This window comes from Rhinatrema bivittatum, chromosome 3 (assembly GCF_901001135.1).
Source record: "Rhinatrema bivittatum chromosome 3, aRhiBiv1.1, whole genome shotgun sequence".
NCBI classification, from domain to species: Eukaryota; Metazoa; Chordata; class Amphibia; order Gymnophiona; family Rhinatrematidae; genus Rhinatrema; species Rhinatrema bivittatum.
Window position 1 is genome coordinate 181,610,604 of NC_042617.1, and position 26,768 is coordinate 181,637,371.

A 26,768-nucleotide genomic window follows, 5' to 3' on the forward strand; every position below is an offset into this window, starting at 1 on the left:
ATAAGAAATGGTGTTGTGAAGAGCATCACAATTGTTCAAAAAACAATCATCATTGCAACAGAAAGACGAGAATCATATCCAGACATTTTGAAGTTCTGTCTGCTTCGCAGTCAACAGTTTGTTTACTTGTAAGGGCTTTACAAGGAAACCTGCTAAACACTTTCTCTTATCAGAAGTGAAGAAAATAGTAGTGGTCATACACTACTACTTCACAAATAATATTATGCAGGTTTTAGTACGGTTGTGGCATATTTTTTGGTACACTAGAATTACTGAAGTAATACTGCTTTTAGTTCACAAAAAAGTACGCTAAACCCTGGTGCTGGGAACGTCATTAAGTCAGGGCACTCGCATGCATGAGTCAGCTAACAAACAACAAATAAATCTATAATATAAGGGGTGCTGAGTAAGCAATTTCTGATTACTTCAGTATTTGAGAGAGAAAAGGAAGCCCTTGTCTGGGTGCCTAACATAAATGCTCCACAGAAATAGTATTTGAAAAGGGATATGAAGGTGAGGAAAGAGGTAGGAACTTGGAAAAGGGGATGGAGCAAAGAGTTGCAAAATTTGTAAGGGAAAAGTCATGGAGGCAAGATATCCCAGTTCAAACAAAGGTAAGAAAGAGGCACAGACATAAAGAAGAAACAACAAAATAGGGAAGAAAGTGGAATGCACAGCTTTGAAAGGGTTTATGATGCATTTGCTTCTAACTGAGGATACAGCAAGTCACTGGAAAAAATGGGATAAACTTTTGGAGTTCTTATTGTTATGCTTGAAGGGTATTTTGTTTCAATATATATTAAGTTATTAATTTGGGGCTTTTAAATTTGAGTAAAACTGACCATTATGATCTCCCCAGTTATTCTGAAAGTTCATCACAAAAGCTTTTTGCAGCACTGATGATATTATATTCTGAGAGGCAGAAATACAGTTTAGTTCCATACACTGAGATCTCCTCTTCTTTAAAAAATGGTAAAAAACCTTAAATAAGTCATACAAAAACTGTCGTATAGGTTGCTAAGCATTTTGACCTTTTAGAAGTAAACTTTCTGAAAGTTAAAAAATTGTTATTTTGGCTTGATTTGATACAATAATTTTATTAAGGAGCGTATTTACCAAAATGCGAGAATGCATTAATCTCACTGGGGTCTTTCAAACAATTTATGTTAACGTGTGACAACGTTATAGCAATTTGGTAAATATGCCCCTAAGTTATTGGGCCTTCTTAGCCAATAATCAGTTCTCTTCCTTTGTTCTCTTCCATTTTGCAGGATTTGACAAAGTTATTCGACTATGGCACCCTAACATTTTCTCTAAGCCAGTGGGGAAGCTCGTTGGACACTTATACGCTATCACTGAAATTGTCATTAATGAAAAAGACCAGCATATTATTAGCCTTTCCACAGCAAGGGTAAAAGACCTTTCCTTAAAATGTTCTGAAGGAAACTGTTGTAAGCATTTAAATAATGTACTGTTCCCAAATCAGTCTCTTGGCCAGTTAAATTGTTATGCCGTATATGAATGAATTTACAGTGCACTAGCAATTTTATTGGTCAGTTCGGAGAACTGGAGTACCCTTTCTGATTTTTCCACCCTGGGATCCATTTTATTGGACATCTTATCTTATAGCATGCATTCAAAGAAAGAAAAAGCATTCTGGAGGCAAGAGAGGGCAGTCCCAGATAAAAGATTAATTTCATCTACTTCTGGGCCAGGAATTTATACATTTTGTTATTTGTATCATAGGAGCTTTTAGAGATATTGTGAGTGGCATATATTCTGCCCCCCTACAAAGTATGGACTTTAAAATAAATAGTTGAAACAGGCCTTATGGTATTTGAATGAGCAGAAGAGTGATTTATTGTGCAATGAGGTGTTATGGCTTGCTTTGTGATTGTATAATAAATTATTAACAACACTTTTTTTTTAAAAAAGATACACAACTTAAGTCACATGTATTTTGCATTTAACCTGTATAAAATAGGAAAGGGATATTTTCAAAGGTTTAAATTAATCCCTTTATGTTATATCTAAATCATTAGGAAAGTATTGGCATGTATACGATCAAAGTTATATGCTGTGATTAATTTTTCTAACTACTAAATTTCCACATTGAAGATTACAATTTATAAAAGATATTCTGTTTAATATAAGGGAATGCCCACTTTCTGTGCCTCATGCTACCCAGGGGTTACTGCCCTTGGTGGGAAAGGAGCCCCATCCATCCCACAGTGATAACATCTAATTCTCCAGTCTGCGGGTGCGTATGGATTGGTTTTTGGAGGGATCTGTCAGGGCCACATTTTGGAGTGCGAAGCTACATAGGACACCCTATGGTAGTGGGATCGTAGCCCTCCCTAAGCTCTGCAGTGTCACTGGTCTGTGGACAGTAATGTAGTGCTGCCGGCTGCTTCTTTTGTTTTGTTTTTTTTTTTAATTTATTTTTTATTGAATTTAACAAATTATTTTCAAGAGAATTTTACATCTTGATTTGAAATCAGAGATACAGAGTATCAAAACATTAAAGGATAAATACAAAGGAAATGTAAGACAGAGTCTAAAGCTGTTAGTATCTCATCCAAAGTCCACTATGTTGAATCCAAGAGTTAAGCTTGAGGAAAAAAAAAATTGTATCAAACAATTCACAGTAGGGAAAAGAAACTGTTGTACAGGGTACGATCACTTCACTAGCGAACCTATGCCATACTTATCACTCATTCGGTTGAGATTGGAGAGGAGCTAACAACCGGAAAGCAGATAACTGGTTTGGTTGGAAAAAAATATAAGGGAGACCATGATATTTTATAAGACACTTACAGGGCAACTTTAACAAAAACAGAGCACCTATCTCAATGACCCTAGGTCTTGACAAAAGAAACTGTTTTCTTCTTTTTTGAGTTATTCTGGACATATCTGGAAAAATATTGACTTTGTAACCCATAAAAATTTCTGTGCGGTGACGAAAGAACATTTTTAGAGTCCATTCCTTATCTGCCTCAAGCAGAAACGATACTACCAAAGTAGCAGGAACAATATAGTCCTTCTGAGAAGTTTCCAAAATTTTTGTTAAATGTAACTGTGGAGGAGTAATAGATGTTAAAACTTGATCTCCTTTCTGATCCAAAGACGCCTTATTCTTTAAGGGAGGAATATAGTAGATTCTTGAAGTCACAGGCATTACTTGCTCTGGAACTCTGAGAACTTCCAACATATACTTCTTCCACATTTCCTTTGATGAGGTAAATGGCTGCTTCTTTTGTGACATCCCCCAGACATGATCCTTCTAACCAGGATCTCATAACGATCTCACAAAATCACTGAACAATCATCTCCCCCAAGCAAAACAGTATAAATAGAAACAAAGTAAAAGTGATAATGTCTGGCCACTTCCCAGCTGTCCAGCATTTCAGGCTGTCCAGCATTCCCAGCTGTCCAGTATCTAGGCCAGGGCAAGGGACCAAGCAAAGATATGGCAGTTAAATAAAAAATTCACCTCTCAGCTTAGGGAAGGTGGTTCCACTCCTCTTTCCTAGACTCAGGAAGAATGAATAGATCGAGTTTACTAATGGCCTCTATTTCTTGGCATTCGGATAGGTGGATCCACGACCAGTGGGTTATGGAGACGGAGCAAAGCTGATGTTACGGTATATATACCAAAAAACACAAAAGGTATCGCCACATTTTCTTTACAAAAATGCTCTTCACCTTTAGTCAAATCAATATTGTAAAATAAAAATTTTTTTAGTGGAAAATGGGACTGCATCAGCAAGCCTGTGACGACGTGCTCAGTACCTTACCGAGCCGTCTGGTCTTTTCAATCATTTGCAGCCCGTCAAGGAAAGTTTTACCATGAGTGATACACCATCCGGTGCTTTTTAACAAAATAATGATATGAATATTTATATCAATATGTAAATCTGTACTTTCTGTAGATCACGTAGTATTAATGATGACTCTTAGAGTAATAATACAGAAGACTCAATAATATACCATCCGGTGTTCTTTATATGTATGTCTGCCCTTTAAATCTTATGTTGGTGACTCTTAGGATTTCAAAACAATTGACTCATAAATTCAATATAAAATTATATACCGACATCAGCCCGCCAGTATTCTCCGTCTTCAGTAGATGGTGGATGTGCAACTCTCTGCTGGGGATTGCATTAAAAGTTTTTTATAGAAGGAGAAAAGAAGAAAGAAGTTTATTGTCCCGCTCTCCTGTCGTGATACCTTATGGTCCCTCAGTCGAATTTCCTGAGGTGATTTCTTCAGATCCCTCCCTCAGATGAGTGCCTTGATCCAGTAGCTGGTTTTTGCCAGTGTAGACTTAGCTGTAAAAAAAAAAAAACAGCTGAAAGGCAAGCGGGTGCAGGAAGCTGAGCACGGTGGTGAAGATATATGCCTCTCCCCCTGCAGCCAGAGACCACTCTGTTCTGGCTGGGATGGGCTGAGCTCAGGTAAAGAGTATTTAAAAATATAAAATAAAAAAGAGGGGAGTTGTTTTGGGGGATTCCTCTCCCCTCCAGTCTCCATGCTTGGCGTGCTGATCCGACGTTCGTTCCCGCCTCTGAGGGGAGCTTTGGGGACTCGGGCAGCTTGGGGAGTTGAGCAGCATTCTGTGCTAGTCCCCATTCTCAGCTTAAATTTTTTTGTTACATGGTAGGCTGTGGCGGCGTTCGCGCGCCTTTGCTCATAAGGCTGCCCTCTTCAGGTATGTCTGTTCGTGTTTGCACACCTGGCTGTGTGTCTGGTTGTGCACCTAGCTGGATACTCAATTGGACGCATAGGGGTGCCTACCTGGGCATTCGGTTGTGTGCGTAGGGGCACCTAGTTGGATGCACAGTGGTGTGCTTCTGGGTGCCTAGACTGGCGCTCAACTTGGGCATCTACCTGAATAGTACATTAGGCCCCTAATTTTTGGGCGCCTATTTTTTGAGCGCTTATTTTTTACAAGTGCCTATTGCGAGCATAGCTGGGCACCCACTTCTCAGATTCCTGTTTAAGCGTGCTGTCAAATGACCATGGAGCCGGTAGCAAAGAATCCTAAGTGACTTATCCTTTGTGCTGCTTGCCATATTCACGCATCTCTCTACTACCTCTCCAGGAGACCCTGCGAGGCTCACCTAAGTCCAAGCGGCCCGGGTCCCTAAGGGCTCCACCCAGGGGGACCTCAGGCTTCCAGTGGTGAAGCTCATCCAAGCCTCTGTTTCCTCCTGGGGGCAGGTGCTTCCTGGTCCCTACCACTGCTCCAGGACAAGGGTCCACCTCCAAGCGCAACAATCATATAAGAAGACAGGCTTAATATGGATTAAATCAGCACAATACTAATGCCCTATTAAGTAGAAGATGTTTCAAGTCTTCTGGATTTTAAGAACTCTTTAACATGGTCAGGGAAAAAGAATATGAAATAATCTTCATTTAAATTAAAAACACATGTGCAAGGATAGCGAAGTTTAAAGGAACATCCTATAGCAATAGCTTCTTGCCGAAAGGTAAGAAAACCTCTATGTTGATCTTGTGTTATACAAGCTAAATCAGGGAAAATTCAGACTACCTGACCATAAAATAATTTAGAAATATTTCTAAAATACTTCTGCATTACATTACTTAAATTCTGAGAAGAGGGGAAAAGAAACTAATAATATTCTACATTCAATAACTTTAACAATGGAATTCTCTAGAAAATTAATTAAATCATGAAAGTAATATTAGAAACAGCAGAAATATTTTAGGAAGAAGCAACATTCGAGAAACGGAAAAAGTTTGGTCAGGGGAAAAACCGAAAACTTCCAAGAAATGTCTTCTGAAAGTCACTTCCAAAATTTCCCCCATGGGACCTCCCGTCTATGCGTAGGGATTCGCAACTGGGAGACTAAGTCGTGCAGGATGAAATTACTTCCAGCTCCAGAGTCCAGGAACGCCATCGTCTCAAAGGATCCTCCGGGGTATTCCAGAGTAACAGGAACAGTGCATTGAGGAGCTGTAGCACAGCCTAGGAGGAGCTCCTCCCGACCCTCCTAGGCTTTGGTGTTTTCCGCACGCTCCTGGCAGCGTGCCAAGAAGTGGCCCTTCTGGCCACAATATAAACACAACTTCAACGAACGGCGACATTGTCTTTCTTCAAGAGAAAGCGGGGCCCATCCCAGCTGCATGGGTTTGCTGGTGGGGATGTCTGGACGAAGGCTGTTAAGAGAGGGCGCAGGTCTCGGCCCATGAGCCTGACTATGGCGAGAAGAGCGCTGCTCCTTGGCCCGTTGTTGTAGGCGGCGGTCTATGCGAGCAGCCATCTCGTTCAAGGCATTGAGGTCTTCTGGCAAATCTCAAGCCGCAATCTCATCCTTAATGCGACCGGAAAGGCCTTCCAGGAAGATGGCCTTAAGACTACCGTCCTGCCAACCTACTTCCTGGGCTAAAGTCCAAAACTCCATTGCATAGTCTGCCAAGGAGCGAACCCCCTGACGAAGTTGCAGCAGATCAGAAGTAGCCATGGCTACTCGGGCGGGCTCATCAAAGGCCTGGCAAAAGTTCGTGATGAACAATTGTAAATCCGTTAGTGAAGAATCATTGTTTTTCCAAAGGGGAGAAGCCCATATCAAGGCTTTCCCATCGAGCAAGGACAGGATGTATGCCACTTTCAATGCATCCGAGGGAAACTGCCGAGGCAACAGGGAGAACCATACAAAACTTTGGTTCAGAAAGCCGTGGCAGGTCCTTAAATCGCCAGCGTAGCAGGAGGGTGCTGGTAACTGAGTCACAGAAGGGCCGTGACCCTTGGGGGCCCTGCTAGCTGAAGGCAAGGATTCCAGGCGCAAGGATAGCCATTCCACCGTGGCTGCCAAATTATCAATGCAGCTCTGGTGCTTAGGGAGCGGGTGCATCCGCCGAGTCCATGGCCTTGCAATCTGTTGTGGGAGTCTCAGTTTAGTGGACCCTTGGGCCGACCTGCTGGAGACTAGGAAAAGATGGACAATGTCTCTGATGAACAGCGGGCCGGGAGGCACATGTTCAGGCGGGACGTAGATGCTCTTCACCCTGGAAACTGGTGCTCCCCCAGGAGGAGCCCGTAGGAACCCAACCTCTGGGACTTAGGTGGCTTCACCCTTGGAAGCCGAAGTCCCCCCGGGAGGAGCCCATAGGGACCCAGCCGCTGGGACTTAGGTGGGTTGTGGATCAGGACAGGTAACTGGAACCAGACTAGGACAGTAGTAATACTGTAACTGTGTACGGGTTCTGGAACCAGGCAGGAACTGTAGCAGGACTCGGGTACTGGAACCAGGCAGGAACCAAGCAGGTACTGTAGCAAGCAGGCAGGAACCAAGCAGGTACTGTAGCAGGAACGGAGCGACGTAGCCAAGCAGGTCACTCCGGTGTGCAACGCAACAGGAAACCAGAATGCTAACCCATTGCAAGGCAAAGGTTGGATGGCCGCGGCCGGCTTATCAAGGCCGCGGCGTCTGACGTCAGGAATTGGGCGGAGTCGGCACTGGCGGGAAACTGGCTACAAAGGTGCCCAAGTGGCGCATGCGTGCGTGCCTAGGAACAGGGCGTCCACCGGAATCTTCACGGCGGCGCTGCCCCAGTGGGGACGCCGCCAAACAGGCCGCAGGCCAGGACTCCGGAGACGGGAGCAGGTCCGGGAATCAAGAGGTAAGGGCCTGGCCCCGGTGCTCGCGGCCAGGACCACAACAATTTCTTTTTATCCAACTAATATGGTTTCGCATGTTCAGGTCACTATCAATTATGATCCCAAGATCTCACGCATGGGTAACCATTTCAATTTCTGTTTTTTCTATTGTAAGGATTGAAGGATTATTTACTTGCAACTTTCTATTAGTAGTATAATTTCTGTTTTGTTCAGATTTAGTGATAGTTTCATATGAGACAATAATTGTTTAATAATAGTAATGTAAATGTTGACAAATTTTAATGTATCTTGATTTGAGTCTTTTATTGGAACCAGAAATTGGATATCATCTGCATACAGATAATGGGCCAGATTTTAAAACTTTGTGCGCGCAACCAGCAAGCACAAATCTACGCCTGATTTTATAACATGCGTGCGCAGCCGCACGCATTTTATAAAATCCGGGGTCGGCGCGTGCAAGGGGGTGCACACTTGTGCACCTTGCGCGTGCCAAGTACTAGGGGAGCCCCGATGGCTTTCCCTGTTCCCTCCTGAGGCCGCTCCGAAATCAGAGCGGCCTCAGAGGGAACTTTCTTTCCACCACCCCCTTACCTTTGTTTGCGAAGTTGCGCCTGCCTCTGGGCAGGCGTAGGTTACGCGCGCCGGCAACAGCCGGCCCGCGATCCAGGGCACAGCAGCAAATGGCTGCAAAGTTGGACCTACGGGTCCCTATTGTCGGCAGGCAGAGTGGGCTGATGAACAGAGGCCAGCTGGAGCTTCACCAATACTAGCCCTCGTTCTCCACTGGGTTGAGCCTTTGGGTGCCGGGTCCGTCTGGACTTAGGTGGGCATCTGTATGTCGTCGATGAGGAGATCATGATCAGCCCAGAGACAGCAGAAGGGAGATGGTACAGTCTTATACTGGACAAGGTAGTGTCCTGGAAACTCGGGCGCCAAAGGAACGTAGGCAGACAGGGGGCACCCGAGTAAGAGCAGGCCGAAACCTGAATAGACCAAGTTCAGGTAGTAAGCTGAAGAGGCGTTAAAGAACAGGCATGAGTCAGGGCTGGTGGCAATCTGGAAGCAGTGGCAAGCAAGGCTGAGGTGTGAACATGGAGGTGGTCAAGCGTATTCAAACAATGCTGAGGTCTGGGTCTATAGAGAAGCAACAGCATAGTCAGGCAATGCAGAGGTTTGGGTCTGGAGAGAAGCAATGACGTAGTCAGGCGAAGCGGAGGTATGGGCCTGGAGACAGGCAGTAGTGTAGTCAGGTGAAGCAGAGATCCGGGCTTGGAGAGAGTCTCGACGTGGTCAGGCAAAGAAAAATCAAAGTCCGTGTAGGCAATCCGAGGAAAGGTGAAGAGCAGGAACGTAGAGGCGAGGAATGGGAACACGGGAGTGAGACGAATCTCTGAAGAGGCAAGGAGGAGACCTATTGCAAAGGCAAAGGTAGGGAGCGGAGCCCTGGCTTAAGTACCGGTGCCCCGCTGATGTCATCATCCGGGGCTGCGGCTCGGTTCCCGCTGCGGGCCCTACTTAAGCATTGGTGATGCACGCGTCTAGGGAGGGGCGCGGCGCCGTGTAGCAGCTTCTCTCCGCAGGCCACGCGGAGAGGTCTGACATGAAGCTATGGTAGTGGTGGCTGAACCAGGGACGCCAGGTACTGTAGTTGAGCCGGAGGCACCAGGGGAGGCCTGAGGACGGAGCTGGCAGCCTACTGCCGCCAGAGACAAGGAACCAGGAGCTGGAGTTACTGCAGAGAGGTGAGAGGGCCGTGCCGCGGGTCTGCTGCGGATGGCACGCATAAGAAATGGTTTCAAACAAAGACCTGGTCGAATCAATTTTTGGATTTAAAGAGATTGTTTGGTCTTTAGCTGGTGGGATATTGATAAGTTTCTGGTTCTTTTCCTTAAAGTGAGCTATCTGATTACATTTATCAGTGGGTAGGGTTAAGGCATCTCCTGATGAATGTTTGGTCAAATTTTGAACTGTTGAAAAAAGTACCCTAGATTATGTTTGAAATTAAAATTTTTTTTTGCATAAAACTTTTTTTGTGGTAGCTAGGGAAGCTCTGTAGTTTCCCAAGTTTAATACAGATGGATTTTTCCTCGAAAGTCTTTCTTTTTGTTTGAGCAGTAGTTTGGCATCTCTGATTTTATTCAATACCAAGGTTTATTTCTTTTATTTTTCATTACATTTTTGGTAATAATTGGATTAGTTTTTTCTGCATAAGCGGTAATTTCATCAAACCAGGATGTAGTGGCATTATTTACATTAGAAAAATTAATGTTTTTTAAAATTTCAGGTAAGTTTTCCATTAGATCATCAGATTTGAATGGTTTATGAAATGTAAACATCATATCATTGTTGTAATTAGTTTGTGCATTGGTAGAAAAGGATATTGTCGTCTCAGTATGGTCTGATCATGGAACTGGTATTTAATTAACAGGAGAATAAGTAGTAATTTCTTTATTTATGAACAGTAAATCTAAGGAATGTCCAAGTTTATGGGTGGGTTGATTTACTATGTGTTCCCAGCCCATTGCTGACAAAGTTTCAAGAAAGGTTTCACAGACTGTTGAGCATGGAAAGGTGTCAGTATGCAAATTGAAGTCACCAAGTATTATTGAAGGAACATCTTTGTCTAAATTATTAGCTATTAGCTCTATGATAGGTGAGGCGTTATGGTCTAATAAACCTGGGGGGGGGGCAGTAGCACAGACATGTTTGGAGCTCTTTAGATTTAAATAGAGCAACTTCATAGGTATATCAATTGAAATGGGTATTTGTTTCAAATTCAAAGCTTTTTTTGCCAGCAGCATTAAGCCGCCTCCCCTTTGTTTCTTTCTGGCAATTGAAAAATATCATGATGTGCATTACCAATTTGATTGATTAATACTGTATCACCTTTTTTAAGCCATGTTTCAGTGATGACAAAAATACAAGGATTGAGTTCATATAAAATAACACTAATGACTGGGACTTTTTTTGTCATTGAGCATTAATAAAAAGCAGATATATTTCCAAACATGTAGGCATGAGTGGATCGGTGTTTTTTGAATTGGATAGAATGTTCTATGTCTCTGATTTTTTTTACCTTTTTTGGGAGCAGTTCTTTAGCAGTTAGGTTATGATAGCCATATTGATATTTTCCTCTATTTTGAACAATACTTATAGGGTTTGAAGAAAAACGTTGTCATCTTAACATTGGTTACCTTATTATGTCCATTAATGAGCGGTTTGCCAAAATCGGAGCGGCCTGGGAGGCCTGGAAGGGTACGGGGGAAGCCTGCGGGCGTTGGCGCACGTAAGGTGCACTAGTGTGCACCCCCTTGTTCGCGCCAACCCCTGATTTTATAACATGCGCGTGCATGTTATAAAATCAGGTGTACATGTGTACGCGCCGGGTAGCACGTGCACATGTATGCCCCCGTGCAGGTTTGAAAATCTACCCCTAATTATGCATGAGATAGATTTGCATACAATGGAGGCAATGCATTGTTCTAAACCCTGTGGGGTAGATTTACAAAAAATGCGCGTTTGCGTACTTTTGTTGGCGCACCAGTCGCAAACAAAAGTATGCTGGATTTTAGTAGATACGTGCGTAGCCGCGCGTATCTGCTAAAATCCAGGATCGGCGCGCGCAAGGCTGCCGATTTTGTGCAGCCGGCGTGCGCCGAGCTGCGCAGCCTGCCTCCGTTCCCTCCAAGGCCGCTCCGAAATCTGAGCGGCCTCGGAGGGAACTCGCTTTCGCCCTCCCCTCACCTTCCCCTCCCTTCCTCTATCTAACCCACCCCCCCGGCCCTATCTAAACCCCCCCTACCTTTGTCCGGGGATTTACGCCTCCCGGAGGGAGAAGTAAATCCCCGCGCGCCAGCGGGCCGCTAGCGCGCCGAGACGCAACCTGGGGGCGGTTCCGGAGGTCGTGGCCACGCCCCCGGACCGCCCCGGGCTGAAACCACGCCCCCGGGCCCGCCCCCGAACCGCCGCGTCCTGCCCCCAAAACGCCACGCCGATCGGCCCCGCCCCCGACACGCCCCCCCCCCTCGAAAAACCCCGGGACTTACGCGAGTCCCGGGGCTCTGCGCGTGCCGGCAGGCCTATGGAAAATAGGCGCGCTGGCGCGCAAGGCCCTGCTCACGTAAATCCGGGCGGATATACGCGAGCAGGGCTTTTAAAATCCGCCCCTGTGTATTGTTTTATGTCCCCAAAAGCTCTTACATCTCATGAAAACAGCATTGATGAGCACCCACTTACCAACAGGATTGATGAGCATTTAAATGGTATTAACATAAAAAATTACACTAGATGCCTTGATGATCTCCCACAATTCCTTTACTGAAACATATGTAGTAAATGGAATGTTCTTTGCAGCCTGATTGATCCTTGGTGATGATGTTACCTACATATCTCTCTATAGTATAAAAAATTAGGGGTTCCAAATAATTGATCTTTAGGTGGAACAACGGTATATAAAATGTTTAAATAAATAAATAAATCGCTGCTGTGTGTCTGCGCATGTGCATGCAGCAATGTTAGCTGGGAGTTGCTGGGAACAGGGCTGCAACTGCAGACATCAAGGAGTAAGGCAAAGTAATTTAGCCACACAATGGGCCAGCAAGGGAAGAGGCAAAACGAGAGGCGGCATCTTAGCAGTAGAAAAGTTAAAATGAGCAACAGGACTGAAAGATTTCTCTGTCCTCACTAACAGCAGAAAGCAGCCGAGGGGAGGAAAGAGAGAGGAGCAGAGCGGGATTGGCCGCGGGACAGGGCTGACCTTGGAAGGGCTAGAAGAAAGTGCTCAGAGGTGGAGGAGGGAGAAAGAAGAGAGCAGTTAGATTGGGAGGGAGGAAGGTGAGGGGAGGAACAAGACAGGAATGCTAAGAGAGGGGGAGGGGGGAAAATGCAAACAAAAACCCTTCTTCCATATTACCACACCCCCCCCTCCACTCATACCCATAACAACTGACACCCCCCCACACCACCATCACCACGTCCCACAATGCCCCATTACCACCAACACTCCTACCCTCACGCACACACTCCACACTCCACCATCCACTCAACATAGTGGTTAGAGCAGTGGGCTTTGAACTATGGAGACCTGGGTTCAAATCCCACTGCTGCTCCTTGTGACCTTGGGCAAGTCACTTTACCCACCATCCTCACCAAGACCCCACATTCACTGCCACCAACCCCCCACACGTCACCACCACTGCCAAACCGCTCCACAGGCACAACCTCTCACCACCACTGCCACCCCCTATACACACATTCCCACCACCACCACTGTCAAACTTCCCCACATACACTTCCAACACCAACCCCCCTACACACCACCACCAATCCCCCCCCCCCCCCACACACCACTACTGCCAAACCCTCCTCCCCTCACATACACATATCCTACACACACTGCTACCATGACTTTGTCCGAATCTCCACATGGGGTGAGGAGATAGAGACAAAGATGAGTGTGCAAAGGGAAAAGTGCCCCCAGTATTTCGTAGACACCCCCCCCCCCCACACACACACACCCTTTCCTCCACACCACATACGTATCACTCCTACACTGCATCTGCACACTCACCCACTGGTGGGGTTAGCAAACGAACTGAGCAGGGACACAGTCCCTAGTATTTTAATAAATTTGTGACTTCTTGAAGTCAGTTCGGTTTTACAGATGTTAAAGCCAGTTTCTCGGTCTTCATGTTCTTTATTCTTCCTTTTCCCCATGATTTAGGGCAAGGTTAAGCTTCCCTCCCATGCAGCTGGAATTTAATGACAGGCAATCTAATGTAGATGTGTAAAAAAAAAAAGCAAAAACCAAAAATAGTCACATATCTCATACCTCTCCAGTAGTTTCCTGACAACTCCTGCTTCTCCTCAGACTTCCTGAATGGCAAAAACAAATTCCTCTTCTCCCACTATCTTCTGGAGATGATATGAATACTGGTGGGGTCTTCTTTTCTGTTCTCCCCTGTCTCCCTTATTTGGAAAAACACAAGTCATCTCTCCTTCAGTATGACTTATGGTTCCTTCTAAGGGAAATAAACCTCTCCTTTAGAATTTAGTGAAATCAGAAAGGAAAAACTGAATTCCCATTGATGTGATATCGGTTGAATCAGAAACTCAAAAATAGAAAGGATTGGGAGGGTGAAAGAAACCTCCTATATCCAAAGCCTGAGCTATTAAAAATAAATGAATACACAGAGCACAGCCATGACATGCTCTCCCTAGGAAGGGTAACAAAAATTCCACAAGGTGAAATGCTGGTCAAAGCTTATATGTCAGAGGAACTCACCAGTTACTACTATCTCCCACATGGGAGAGGTAACAACCCACACTCTTATCCTGTGTCCTCCCACGCAGGAATTGATTTAGGCTGAAATGGCAGAGAACCAGGAGGACTCGACAATTGAACTGTGCTGAATATCATAGCAATGTTAATGAATGGACTGTATTTATGTTTATTATGTTGTATTTGGTTTTCTTAGGGTTTCAAAGTTTGGGATATACAGACCCTTACTTTGCTGCAGGTGTTCCTTGATACTGGTGAGGGTCCCGGAGACAGGGCAATTCGTTCAATGATATTTGATGCTAAGCACCTCCGACTAATTACAGGTATGTCAGAGTCTATGACTGCAAACTGTACTCTACTTTGTGTACTATATGTGGAACCTGTACTCTTTATTTTTCTTTGCTAAGTCATCTTTTGTTTGAATTCTTTGCTACTTGGTTTTTAATTTGAGCATTTTCTAGGTGAACCCAGAGTTGGGCATTCAGATAAGAACATAAGAAATTGCCATACTGGGTCAGACCAAGGGTCCATCAAGCCCAGCATCCTGTTTCCAACAGTGGCCAATCCAGGCTACAAGTACCTTTCAAGTACCTAAAAATTAAGTAGATCCCATGCTACTGATGCCAGTAATAGCAGTGGCTATGTCCTATGTCAACTTGATTAATAGCAGTTAATGGACTTCTCCAAGAATTTATCCAAACATTTTTTAAACCCAGTTACACTAATTGCACTAACCATATCCTCTGGCAACAAATTCCAGAGATTAATTGTGCATTGTGTGGAAAAAAATGTTCTCTGATTAATTTTAAATGTGCTACTTGCTAACTTCATAGAGTGCGCCCTAGTCCTTCTATTATATGAAAGAATAAATAACTGATTCAAATCTACCTGTTCCAAACCTCTCATGATTTTAAAGATCTCTATCATATCCCCCCTCAGCCGTCTCTTCTCCAAGCTGAACAGCTCTAACCTCTTAGCCTTTCATAGGGGAGTCGTTCCATCCCCTTTATCAGTTTGGTCGCCCTTCGCTGTACCTTCTCCAGTGCAACTATAACTTTTTTCAGTTGCGGTGACCAGAATTGTACACAGTACTCAAGGTGTGGTCTCACCATGGTGTGATACAAAGGTATTATGACATATTCCGTTTTATTCACCATTCCCTTCCTAATAATTCCTAACATTCTGTTTCCTTTTTTGACTGCCACAGCACACTGTGTCAAATATTTCAATGTATTATCCACTATGATGTCTTTATTTTTTATTTATTTAGATTTATATTCCACTTTTTGCACTTTTTTCAGGCATTTCAAAGTGGATTACATTCAGGTACTGTAGGTATTTCCCTATCCCCAGAGGGCTTACAATCTAAGGAGGTCATTTATTAAAGTGCTATATGGCGTTTTAGCATGCATTAAGCACCTTTTACGCATGCGAAAACGTCTTTAACGCATGCAAAAGCACCATAATGCATGGTGCGATACAAATCAGAAAAAGGGGAGGAGTTTGGGGCAGGATTTGTGGCCAAGTGGGCTGGCTTCACAGTTTTGCAAAACCCTATTGCACAACTGTAATGCTGATTTTAACTACACCTTTTTTATTTGCATTATGCCGTGTGATAGGACTTTAGTGTGCTTTGCGAAGTTTTTGCAAATAGCGTTTTAAGCTGTTGGAGAGCCAGCCTAGCTATCAGGGCCCTTGTAAGAGAGAGAGAGAGAGAGAGAGAGAGAGAGAGAGAGAGAGAGAGCACCTAGCCATAATGCTCTCATACTAGGTGGGTATTATACCTCTATATGAGGCCCACCTAGTCACTCAAGGTGAAGTTAAGGTATTAATGTAGGGGTTAGGGGCCACTTTGACATTCAAAGTGAGACGTATGAACAGAACAGTGCTCTCTTGTGAAGATTTGATGTTAATGGTTTATTAGATTTTATATACCGATACATCAGACAAGCCTTCACATCGGTTTACAAAAGATTAAAACAAAATCAGAAATACAATATTCATAAAATAGTAACAGCTAAAACTACACAAAGTAAAAATAATAAATTAGCTGTTAAGAAAAAGTAAAAAACTCATAAAAACATAAGTCAAATAAATAAGATAGACATTATTATAAAAAACTAAAGTTAAAACATATAGGGGTAGATTTTAAGAGGCGCGCGAACAGCCTACTTTTGCTTGCGCATCAGACTCAAGCAAAAGTACGCTGGATTTTAGTAGATACGCGCGGAGCCGCGCGTATCCACTAAAATCCTGGATCGGCGCGCGCAAGGCTATCGATTTTGTATAGCCTGCGCGCGCCGAGCCGCGCTGCCTCCCCCCGTTCCCTCCAAGGCCGCTCCGAAATCGGAGCGGCCCTCGGAGGGAACTTTCCTTTGCCCTCCCCTCACCTTACCCTCCCTTCCCCTACCTAACCCACCCACCCGGCCCTGTCTACACCCCCCCCTTACCGTTGTCGGGGGATTTACGCCTCCCGGAGGGAGACGTAAATCCCCGCGCGCCAGCGGGCCTGCTGCGCGCCGGGCCGCGACCTGGGGGCGGGTACGGAGGGCGCGGCCACGCCCCCGGGCCATAGCCACGCCCCCGTACCCGCCCCCAAAACGCGGCCGACACGCCCCCGCAACGCCGCGCGCTCCGGCCCCGCCCCCGACACGCCCCCGACACGCCCCCCTCCGAGAACCCCGGGACGTACGCGAGTCCCGGGGCTCTGCGCGCGCCGGGAGGCCTATGTAAAATAGGCTTCCCGGCGCGCAGGGCCCTGCTCGCGTAAATCCGCCCGGTTTTGGGCGGATTTACGCGAGCAGGGCTCTGAAAATCCGCCCCATAATAAGCTAAATGACATAAAATAGATAAAATAAAATAAAAGGTAGCTCATCAGGATGGTTAAAACAAAAGCGTGATTATTCTGTGCTGCTTATTTCTAACATTGCTGATTAATAATTTCATGCTCTGCAAAGGCTGTCAATCTAGCTTGATGGACTGTTACCCAGTCCATCAAGCTAGATTGAGAGAACATTGTACAAATCTCATCTTTGTGTGAGTTTCCTCATTCCGAAGGTCATAAAATCTTCACAAGAGAGCACAGTTCTGTTCGTACGACTCACTTTGAATGTTTAAAGTGGCCCCCTAAGCCCTACACTAATACCTTAACCTCACCTCGAGTGACAAGTTGGGCCTCACATAAAGGTATAAATACCTATCTAGTATAAGGGTATTACAGCTAGGTTCTCTCTCTCTCTCCCTCTCTCTCTCCCTCATATGAGGGCCCTGATAGGTAGGCTGGCTCTCCAGCAGCTTAACATGGTCCCCCCAGTTGTTGTATGTAGGAAATACAACAATTCTGGCACTTACCGCAAAGTGAAAAAAGTTTTCACAGTTTGCAGTACCTACACGAAGCACTAAGATAGCACACTTTGTGATAAACTGCCTGTTACCATAAAACACATCCCTTTTCCTATCGCATGTGGTATTTAGTGCATTTTGATAAATCTAGGCCTAAGTTTGTACCTGAGGCAATGGAGAGTAAAGTGACTTGCCCAAGGTCACAAGGAGCGGCAGTGGGACTCGAACGCTGGTCTCCTGGTTTGTAGCCCACTGCTCTAACCACTAGCTTTGTTTCCTGGGTGGTAACTCCTAATATGGAACCTAACATTGTGTAACTACAGCATGGAATATTTTTCTCTATATGCAACACCTTGCACTTGCCACATTAAATTTCATCTACCAGTTGGATGCCCAATCTTCCAGTCTCGCAAGGTCCTCCTGCAATTTATCGCAATCTGCTTGTGATTTAACTACTCTGAATAATTTTGTGTCATCTGCAAATTTCATTAAGTCTCCTGTTGTATTCCTTTCCAAATCATTTATAAATATATTGAAAAGCACCGGTCCAAGTACTGATCCCTGAAGCACTCCACTATTTACCCTCTTCCACTGAGAAAAATTGACCATTTAATCCTTCTTTCTGTTTCCTGTCTTTTAACCAGGTTTGTAATCCATGAAGGACATCGCATCCTATCCCATGGCTTTTTTTCTTAGGAAGCCTCTTATGAGAGATTTGTCAAACACCTTCTGAAAATCCAATACACTACATCTACTGGTTCAACTTTATCCACATATTTATTTACCCCTTCAAAAAAATGAAGCAGATTTGCGAGGCAAGACTTGCCTTAGGTAAATCCATGCTGACTGTGTTCCATTAAACAATGTCTTTCTATTTGTTCTGTGATTTTGATCTTTAGAACAGTTTCCACTATTTTTCCCGGCACTGAAGGCAGGCTCACTGGTCAATAAGTTTCCCGGATCGCCCCTGGAGCCCTTTTTAAATATGGGGTTACATTGGCTACCCTCCAGTCTTCAGGTTCAATGGATGATTTTAATGATAGGCTACAAATTTTAACTAATACATTTCATTTTTTTTAGTTCCCTCAGAACCCTGGGATGCATGCCATCCGATCCAGGTGATTTGCTACTCTTTAGTTTGTCAATCTGGCCTACTGCATTTTCCAGGTTCACAGTGATTTGGTTTCAGTTTATCTGATACCAGTTCCGGAAATGGTTTTCAAGGGTGATGAGTCAGATAAACTGAACCAAATCACTGTGAACCTGGAAATGCAGTAGGCCAGATCCGGTTTGATTTTCAGTCTTTTTGCTCCTTTGCCCGTTGTCGCTTCCCTTAGAGTCTGTCGCAAGCATGCGTGAATTCTTCTACTATTTTGGTTGCTGCCACTGCTAATCCAGCCTTTCACAGTTCTCTCAATAAAAAATAAAAGAAATAAATTCCTCACGTTTTCCATGAATCCGCCTTCCTTCTAATTTCTTAATGTGTCCCCTGTTCTTGAGCTAAGCTTATGAAAGCTCTTGCCAGTGTACTTGAATGCTTTTATTATACCTCTTTCCCTTCCATCTTCGAGATAGTTATATTTTGAGATTTTTTTTAAGCCTTTCTTGGGCCCTATACACTAACAACATATGAAAAATGTTATTGTAACATGTGCATGTTGAAAATTATTAGTGCTCAAGCTAAAACAGCTCTGCATTATAACGCAAAAAAGTCTCTAGCCACTAGTGTTTCAAATAACATCATGCGACTGTGTCAGATGGTAGATGGAACAACAACCATAACAGGGCAGATGAAAGGCTTTTCATCCATAGGGACCTAGGTCCAGAATGATAGTAATGATAACATCAGGATTCCCCTGCCCAAGATATAAAGAGGTATATTTAGGAGGGGGAAAACCAGCTAAAGAGGCACTAATGGGGTTGAATAAGAAACTAGAAAAGCAACTGGCTACTCCTATCTCCACTGTTCCTATGGTGCAGAAACAGAAGAGGTCAGTGAAATCAGCAGTGGGAGGTCAGTAGAGAAGCCAAAACCAGTACAGCGCTCCCCCCTTTTTCTTCCTGAACACTGTCTACAGGAGATCTTAAGAGAAACTACTAGTTCAGATGAATCATATCCAGGATTTCATAGGTAGAGGATATTGAAGGTCTAGTAGCGCCAGAGGATTTGAAGATTCTGGTTACTAGCATGCTATCCAAAAATGAGCAGATGCAGAAGATACTGCCAAGGCCAAGAGCACTCCCAAGGAAGAACAGGGAATGAGATGAGTGAAAAATGCACTCTACTACAGCCCCAGCAATAAACCCGCGGGTGAGAGAGGGACAGGGAATCCTGCAAGACATCAGAGGTTTAGAACAGGGCTTCCCAACCTTTTTGTTTCATGGCACACCTAACACAGGGTTCACTTTGTTGTTGTGGCACACCAACTACTTCTCTTCTTTCCCTTGCCCCTGTCCCACTGGCATCATCATCACATTCTCCCTCTTTCCCCATCCATCATAATCACCCTCTCTCCTGGCATCATCATCTTATTATTCCTCTCCACCACCCTGGCATCATCATCACTTTCTCTAGCCCTCATTCTCCTCCCCCTCCCCCACCCCCGGCATCATCATTATCACCTTCCCTGTCCCACCATCTCTTCTCCTTCTCTCACATTATCAAAAACAAACATCATCCTCTCCCACCCATCCCCCACTCCCCTTCTCTCGCCACCTTCTCACCCCTGACATCATCATCATCACCATCTTCCCTTTCCTTGTACCTCTCTCTCCCATCCCTTGGCATCATCATCACATTCCCTCTCTCCCTCCATCTCTTCTCCTCACCTCGGCATCATCATTACCACCCTCCCTTTCCCTCCTCCCCTCTTTCTCACTCCCTGGAATCATCACCTTCTCCCTTCCTCCCTATCTTCTGCACCTCCCCTGCTATTATCATGATGCTTTCCCCTCTACTTCTCCACTCCCTGTCATCACATTCCTTCTCCTCCATCTCTCTCCCCCACCCCCAGGAATCATTATCACCTTCACTCTCCCACTTCCTCTTCCCTGCTGACCCTTGCATCACCATCACCTTCCCTCTGCATCCCTCTCCCTCACCTCCTGGTATCAACACCATCTCTCTCCATCTCCTCACCTCCGTAATCATCACCACCTTTCCATTCCTTCTACCCCATCCCCCTCTCTCCTACCTCCTGGCATCATTACTTTCCCTCTCCCTCCATCCCTCCATCCCTCTCCCCCACTCCCAGACATCATCATTACCTTCTACCACCTCTTCCCCCCACCCACTCACATCATCATGACCTTCCCTAACCCTTCACTCCCCAGTATCCTAACCTGTCATCTTCCTCCATCTGGCATCATGTCCTTCCCTCTGCCTCCACCCCTCTCTCTCAACCCCTGGCTTCATCTTCAACTTCCCTCTGCCTCCACCCCCTGTCATCATCACCATCCCTCTCCCTCCACCTATGTTCTTAATCCCTGGCATCATCATTAACTTCCCTCTTTCTTCACCCCCCCCCCCCCATGCCAATCACCTTCTCTTCTCTTTCCCTTCACCTCCTGGAATCACCTGCCCTCTCCCTCACTTCCTGACATCATCATCATCTTTCCTCTTCCTCACCCCCTGGCATCATCGTCTTCCCTCTCTCCCCCACCAACATCATAATCTTCCATCTCCCCCACCCCTTGTCATCACCTTCTCTTCCCTTTCTTTCCACCCCCTGGCATCACCTTCCCTGATCTTCACTCCATGGCATCATCATCTTTCCTTCTCCCGCTTCCTCGCCTCTTTGAAGCATCATCATCTTCCCTTCTCTCTCCCTGTGATACCCTTGGAGCGGTCTAAGACAGGAGAAGGTTGGAGAACAGACCAGGCTGGAGTCTGATCTGCTTTTCAACAGTTTAATTAGAAAACATTCAGCAAGACAAAATCAAAATGGCTGCTTACCTCAGCAGACTGACAATGCAAGAACAGTTTTCAACAAGAGCACAGCACTCCATTACAGCTTCCTTCTTCTCCCTGGGGCCTATCTAACTCTCTCAGGGCCTCACCTTTGTATCCCTTACCTCAGGGAAATGCCCCCACCCGAGGATCCCTTTCCTGTCTGTCTTAAGGTGGATCGGGCCAGATAGCTGGAACCAGTCCGTTAAGGCAGTCTGAGGCTCTCTGTCATATACTCTATCACATTCCCTCCCCCTCAGCTCAATCTTCCTTAGTTGAGCGCCTGCCTGTACAAGGGAGACATCTCTAGAAAGGAAGTCTGCATTTATATTCGCCTTCCCTTCTCTGTGTTGGACTTTAAAGTTAAGTGGTTGGAGTGCCAGAAACCACCTCATTACTCGTCCATTGGACTCTTTATTCTGAGCGACCCAGACAAGGGGTTGGTGATCTGTTACCAGCGTGAACTGGCGGCCCAGTAGGTAATAACGAAAAGCCTCCAAGGCCCATTTGACAGCTAAGGTCTCTTTCTCTATCGTTGAGTAGCGTCTCTCTCGGGGTAGTAGCTTCTTGCTAATGAAGGCTACTGGGTGTACTTCGTCTCCACATGTTATAAGATCGGGGTCAGCGCATGCATGGGGGGTGCACCTTGTGCGCGCCGAGCCCTAGGGGAGCCCTGATGGCTTTCCCCATTCCCTCCCGCTCCCCCCCCACCTTCCCCTCCCTTCCCCTATGTAACCCGCTCCCCAGCCCTACCTAAATCCCCCCCTACCTTTGTTGTCCTTTTTACGCCTGCCTCTGGCAGACGTAACTTGCGCGCGCCAGCCGGCTGCTGGTGAGCGATCCCTCGGCACGGCCACCGTGCCGAAGGCCTCGGTCCCGCCCCCGAACCGGTGCCCCGCCCACGCCCCTGCCCCCATCCTGCCCCTTTTTCAAAGCCCCGGGACATACGCGCATCCCGGGGCTTGCGCGCGTCGCCGAGCCTATGTAAAATAGGCTCGGCACACGCAGGGGCACTTTCTCGGGGTTATGCGCGTAAGTCTTTGAAAATCTGCCCCATAATGTTCAGTGTATAATATTCAATTAAAAGCTTTACTTATAAAGTTGTTAGCAAAGGTCATGGGGCACCAGGGGGTGTACTGAGAAATAAAGACATTACTGTTCTTGTTAAGACTATGGAGGTAATTTTCAAAAGGATTTATGCACATAAAACTGTGTTTTGTGCATGTAAATGGGCTTTTATTATTTATTTATTTACTTATGTGAATATTTACAACATAGCTGTGCTAAATGGAAAACAAAAAACATAAACAATCCAGCATATTAAAATAAAGTAAAAAAATTTACAATAAACAGAAATGGATAAACAAAATAAAACTGTAACAAAAGAAAAAACATAATTAAAATATTAATATAAACAATTAAATTAATTAATTAAAAGCTTCCTGAAAAAGAAAAGTCTTGAGCTGCTTTCTAAATATAACTAAATCATCAATCTCTCCTGGTGGCAGGTATGACATTTCAGCATACAGGCCCAAAAACAAAGAACACCTGATGACAGGTACTGACCAAATGAGAAATTTTAGGGGAGGGAATTTGCAATAGATTTTTCCCACTGAAACAATGAAAGCGACTGGGAATATAGAGAATCAATAAGGACTTTAAATATTCAAGTTCATTATGTTTTAAAACTTTAAAAAGAAAACTAAAACTTTAAATTTGATTCATTGCAGAACTAGCAATCAATGAAGATGTTTCAATACGGGTGTGATATGATTGTTTCTCTGCCTATCTGTAATGAGAGGGGCAGCAGAATTCTGTAAATCTGCAATACTTTTAACCCGAAATATAATGAATTACTATAATCAATTCAAGATAAAATATATGCCTGTAAAATAGTACGAAAGTCTTTTGGATCCAGGATGAGCTTAACGTGTCAATAGCTTCAGTTTAAAATACCCCCCCTCTAGGAAGCTGTTGTAGATGAGATTTAAAAGATAAAGCGCAATCAAAAAGAAGCCCTAAATTTCACATTCTTTAAATGAAATAGGATTACCCAATATGGGAAAAGTGGAGAGATTATGTTCAGTCTTAACTGGAATTCAATTTTAAGTGATTACTTCACATCCAAAAATGAATCTTATTTAAAACCTCTTTGGTAAAGGCAAAGATGGACAAGACATCATCCTTGACATGGAAAAATAGGTTTTTATCAGCAGCATACATTCGAAATTGAACTCACAAAGATCCTAGCAGGAAACGTAATGGGCACATGTAAATGTTAAAAAATACAGCGGATAAAACCGACCCCTGGGATACACCAGAAGGCATTATCAACCAATCAGACATTACCATTAATACAAATAGTATCAAATGACAAAGGTACATCTAGAAAGATGACAAAACAGTGGTCCTGGAATTAAATTGCTGTAACAAGTAATTGGTTACTGAGAGAAGTAATATCCCAGTACTATGCTGAAAATAATGGAAAACATGATTATCATCTAAGAAGTCTGTCAATTGCTAATATACAACCTTTTCCAGTAACTTACCGGGTCATTGATCAAAATGCATTAAGAACACTAGCATGTAAATGCTTAAGGTCAGGAAAATATCACATCAACATTTTGAGAGAGAGAGAAAGACTAAGACTATCTATAAAGACATCATATTAGTCAAGTATTTATATCTCAATAGGAGGGTCGTCTAATAGCTCGAGGTGAGGTGTTGGTGGTGGTATAGGGTTTACGGGCCAGTTTCTCATGTAGAGTGAGACGTACGAACAGCACAGTACACCTTGGTAAAGATTTGACATCATATGGAGTGAAGAAAGTCTCACAAACATGAAATTTTGTACTATGTTATCTCTCCCTAGCTTGATGGTACCCTGTTAAGAGTCCATCAAGCTAGGGTGAAAGAACATAGTAGAAATGGCATTTTTGTGAGACTTTCCTCACTCCAAATGATGTCAGATCTTCACCAAGTTTATATACTGTGCTGTTCGTATGTCTCACTCTACATGAGAAAATGGTCCCTAAACCCTAAACCACCACCAACACCTCACCTCGAGCTATTAGCTGGCTCTCCTATTGAGATATAAATACTTGACCAATATGCAGGCTTTATAGATAGTTTTTCTTTGTCTCTCTCTCTCTCTCTCAGCAGTGTGGTAATTCAAATTTCCCTATTATCAATACATTTTGATGAATCTAGGGTTAAATTTGAAATAGGCCAAAAATTAGCAGGGTTCTGCAAAGACAAGTTAACCTTCTTAAGGACTGGACAAACAACCGTGAACTATGGCTTCTAAAAGGGACACATTAACAAGAGAAGTAATTACATTAAAAAAATCAGCACATAAGAAGTAAAGAAGTTAAAATGAACAAGGATTCAATATTAATGGGAATTTTTTAACTGGCAAAGGAGACTCCCTAACTAAAGTAAACTCAGACCGTAACACAGAAGAGTGGGAGCAAACTATGTCCAATGAAAATTCCTACTTTTATATGCATCAGTGCTTTGAAAATTCACTCCATAGGGCTGAATTGTCAAAAAGTTTTACATGTGGAAATGCATTTTTGAAAATTGCTATAATTTATGTTACTTTTGCATGCGTAACTCCTTTGTAAATTACCTCCTATGTGATCAAGTCTCTCTAGGATGGGGCCTAGCTATATCTAAATAATCAGTACATAACCATCTATAATGTGATACTGTATTATTATGAATGATGTATATTCTGTGAAAGAGGTGAAACATATGGCTACCTGAAAGAGGGTTTACTTCTGTGTGGGCCCTGTCCTATGGAATTCCTTGCCTAAATATTTGTGAGAAACATGTTAGACCTGGTTAGATCCTAAGGGTTAGATGATATTGAGATTCTGAATTCAGGACTCAGAATCTTTTAGTACGTAATTTTATTCTAATGCTGCTTTTATTTTTATTTTCTTTTGCTATTGTTTTTTTTTTATTGTTAGCATATTTTATTAATTTATTGTTGCATGCTATGTAATTTTGGTCTTTAGGGAGTAGTGAATAAGAAATATGAGTAAATAAATAAATTTTCAAAATTTAGAATCTGCCTTTTGAGGAAAGCAAAGCACAACAAAGTAAAACCAACAACAAAATTAATCAATACAAGCAATTCAAAGCAGAGTGAAAAACTAAAATTACAAGCATTAAACAATAATAGAAATTAATCAAATTATAACATTATAAGTTCCAGTCCCTTCAAGCAAATAGTAAAAATAAAAAATTTACAACCTTATTATGGGTACCTAGACCTGTTGTAAAAAAATGAAAAAAAAAAAAAATACAAGGTTCTAACTGCCAACAGAAAATAGTATAATTAGAAATCTCAAGAAGGCATTCCACACTGAGGGGGCAACTCCTGAAAACAACCTTTCCTTAGTTTTCACATGTGCTGAATGAATTACTAGTCTCCTGGTCTTACTAGATTGCAATGATCGAGGGGGCAAATAAAGTTGCATCTTCTTGCTCAGATAACTTGTTTCCATTTGGTTAACAGCATGGACATCATACAGATTAACTTGAATTTAATGCAAAGGTTTAAAGGCAACCAATGTGGTGCAACAAGCTGAGGCCCAGCACTTTCCCGCCACAATATGGGCAGCAAGATTTTCAATGGCTCACAGGCGATAAATGAATTACTTTGCAATGTCCATATAGACTGCCTTGCTGTAGTCAAGGTGGCTTAAAACCACTGCTTGCATCTCCAGTCTGAGATCACTCTCCCTAAACAAGGGTTTCAATTGCTTCATGAGTCTCAGCTACCACAAACTTTTCTGAAGTTACCTGATCTTCAAATGTCAAGGTGGAATCCAAGATAATATCAGACCTTTGAACTTCAGCCTGAAATTTAAACTTACAGGAATCCATATTCAGCCGTGGAGCAGCTAGTTAAGGCCAGGATTCATCATTCCGTGCGGAATGATGAAGCCTGTGCTAAAGGGGGCGGGGGCACGAAGGAGGGGGCGGGCGATAGCCCACAGCCGATCGCACCACGACAGTGCGATTTCGCCAGCCTCGGTGCGGCTGGCTGCAGGCTATTGCGGGCATAGCGCCACCGTAAAAGGTGGTGCTATTCCCTGCGCTACTGCCGACGATAATGTTCGAAACATTATCGCCGGCAGTAGTGCCTCCACCAACTCTTCCCTAACTCCGCCCTGACTCCTCCCCTCCCCCTAATTTTAATGTTAACGCTTCGAAAAGGCCCTTTTCATGTGCGATAAGGGCCTTTTCGCGTGCAATAGGGCCTTATCACGTGCGTTAGGCCCTAATGCATGCGTTAAGTACTTAGAAAATAGCCCCTTAAGTTAGCCAGAGATACCTATCTGGCTAGCTTAACCAGGATATTCAGTGGTGTGGCTGTGCCATTGAATGTACTTGACTGTCTTAAAGTTAGCCAGATAAGTATATCCGGCTAACTTTAGGACAGCCCTACAGCACGACCAGAGTTAGCCACATAGGTTAAGCGGTTAGTGCTAACCGCTGCAGCTAACTCTGGCCTGCCCTGAAACACCTCCTGCTGACTC

General features: G+C 44.0%; 1 protein-coding gene across 1 annotated transcript in view; it reads left to right on the forward strand.

Annotated features, from left to right (window-relative positions):
• Nucleotides 1-26,768, forward strand: part of WDR64 (WD repeat domain 64) — a 540,197-nt gene that overhangs the window by 165,355 nt on the left and 348,074 nt on the right. Inside the window, exons 10-11 of the mRNA XM_029594015.1 lie at nucleotides 1,272-1,411; nucleotides 14,122-14,248. Coding sequence (XP_029449875.1) covers nucleotides 1,272-1,411; nucleotides 14,122-14,248 — 267 coding nt within the window. The remainder of the gene's footprint in view (nucleotides 1-1,271; nucleotides 1,412-14,121; nucleotides 14,249-26,768) is intronic.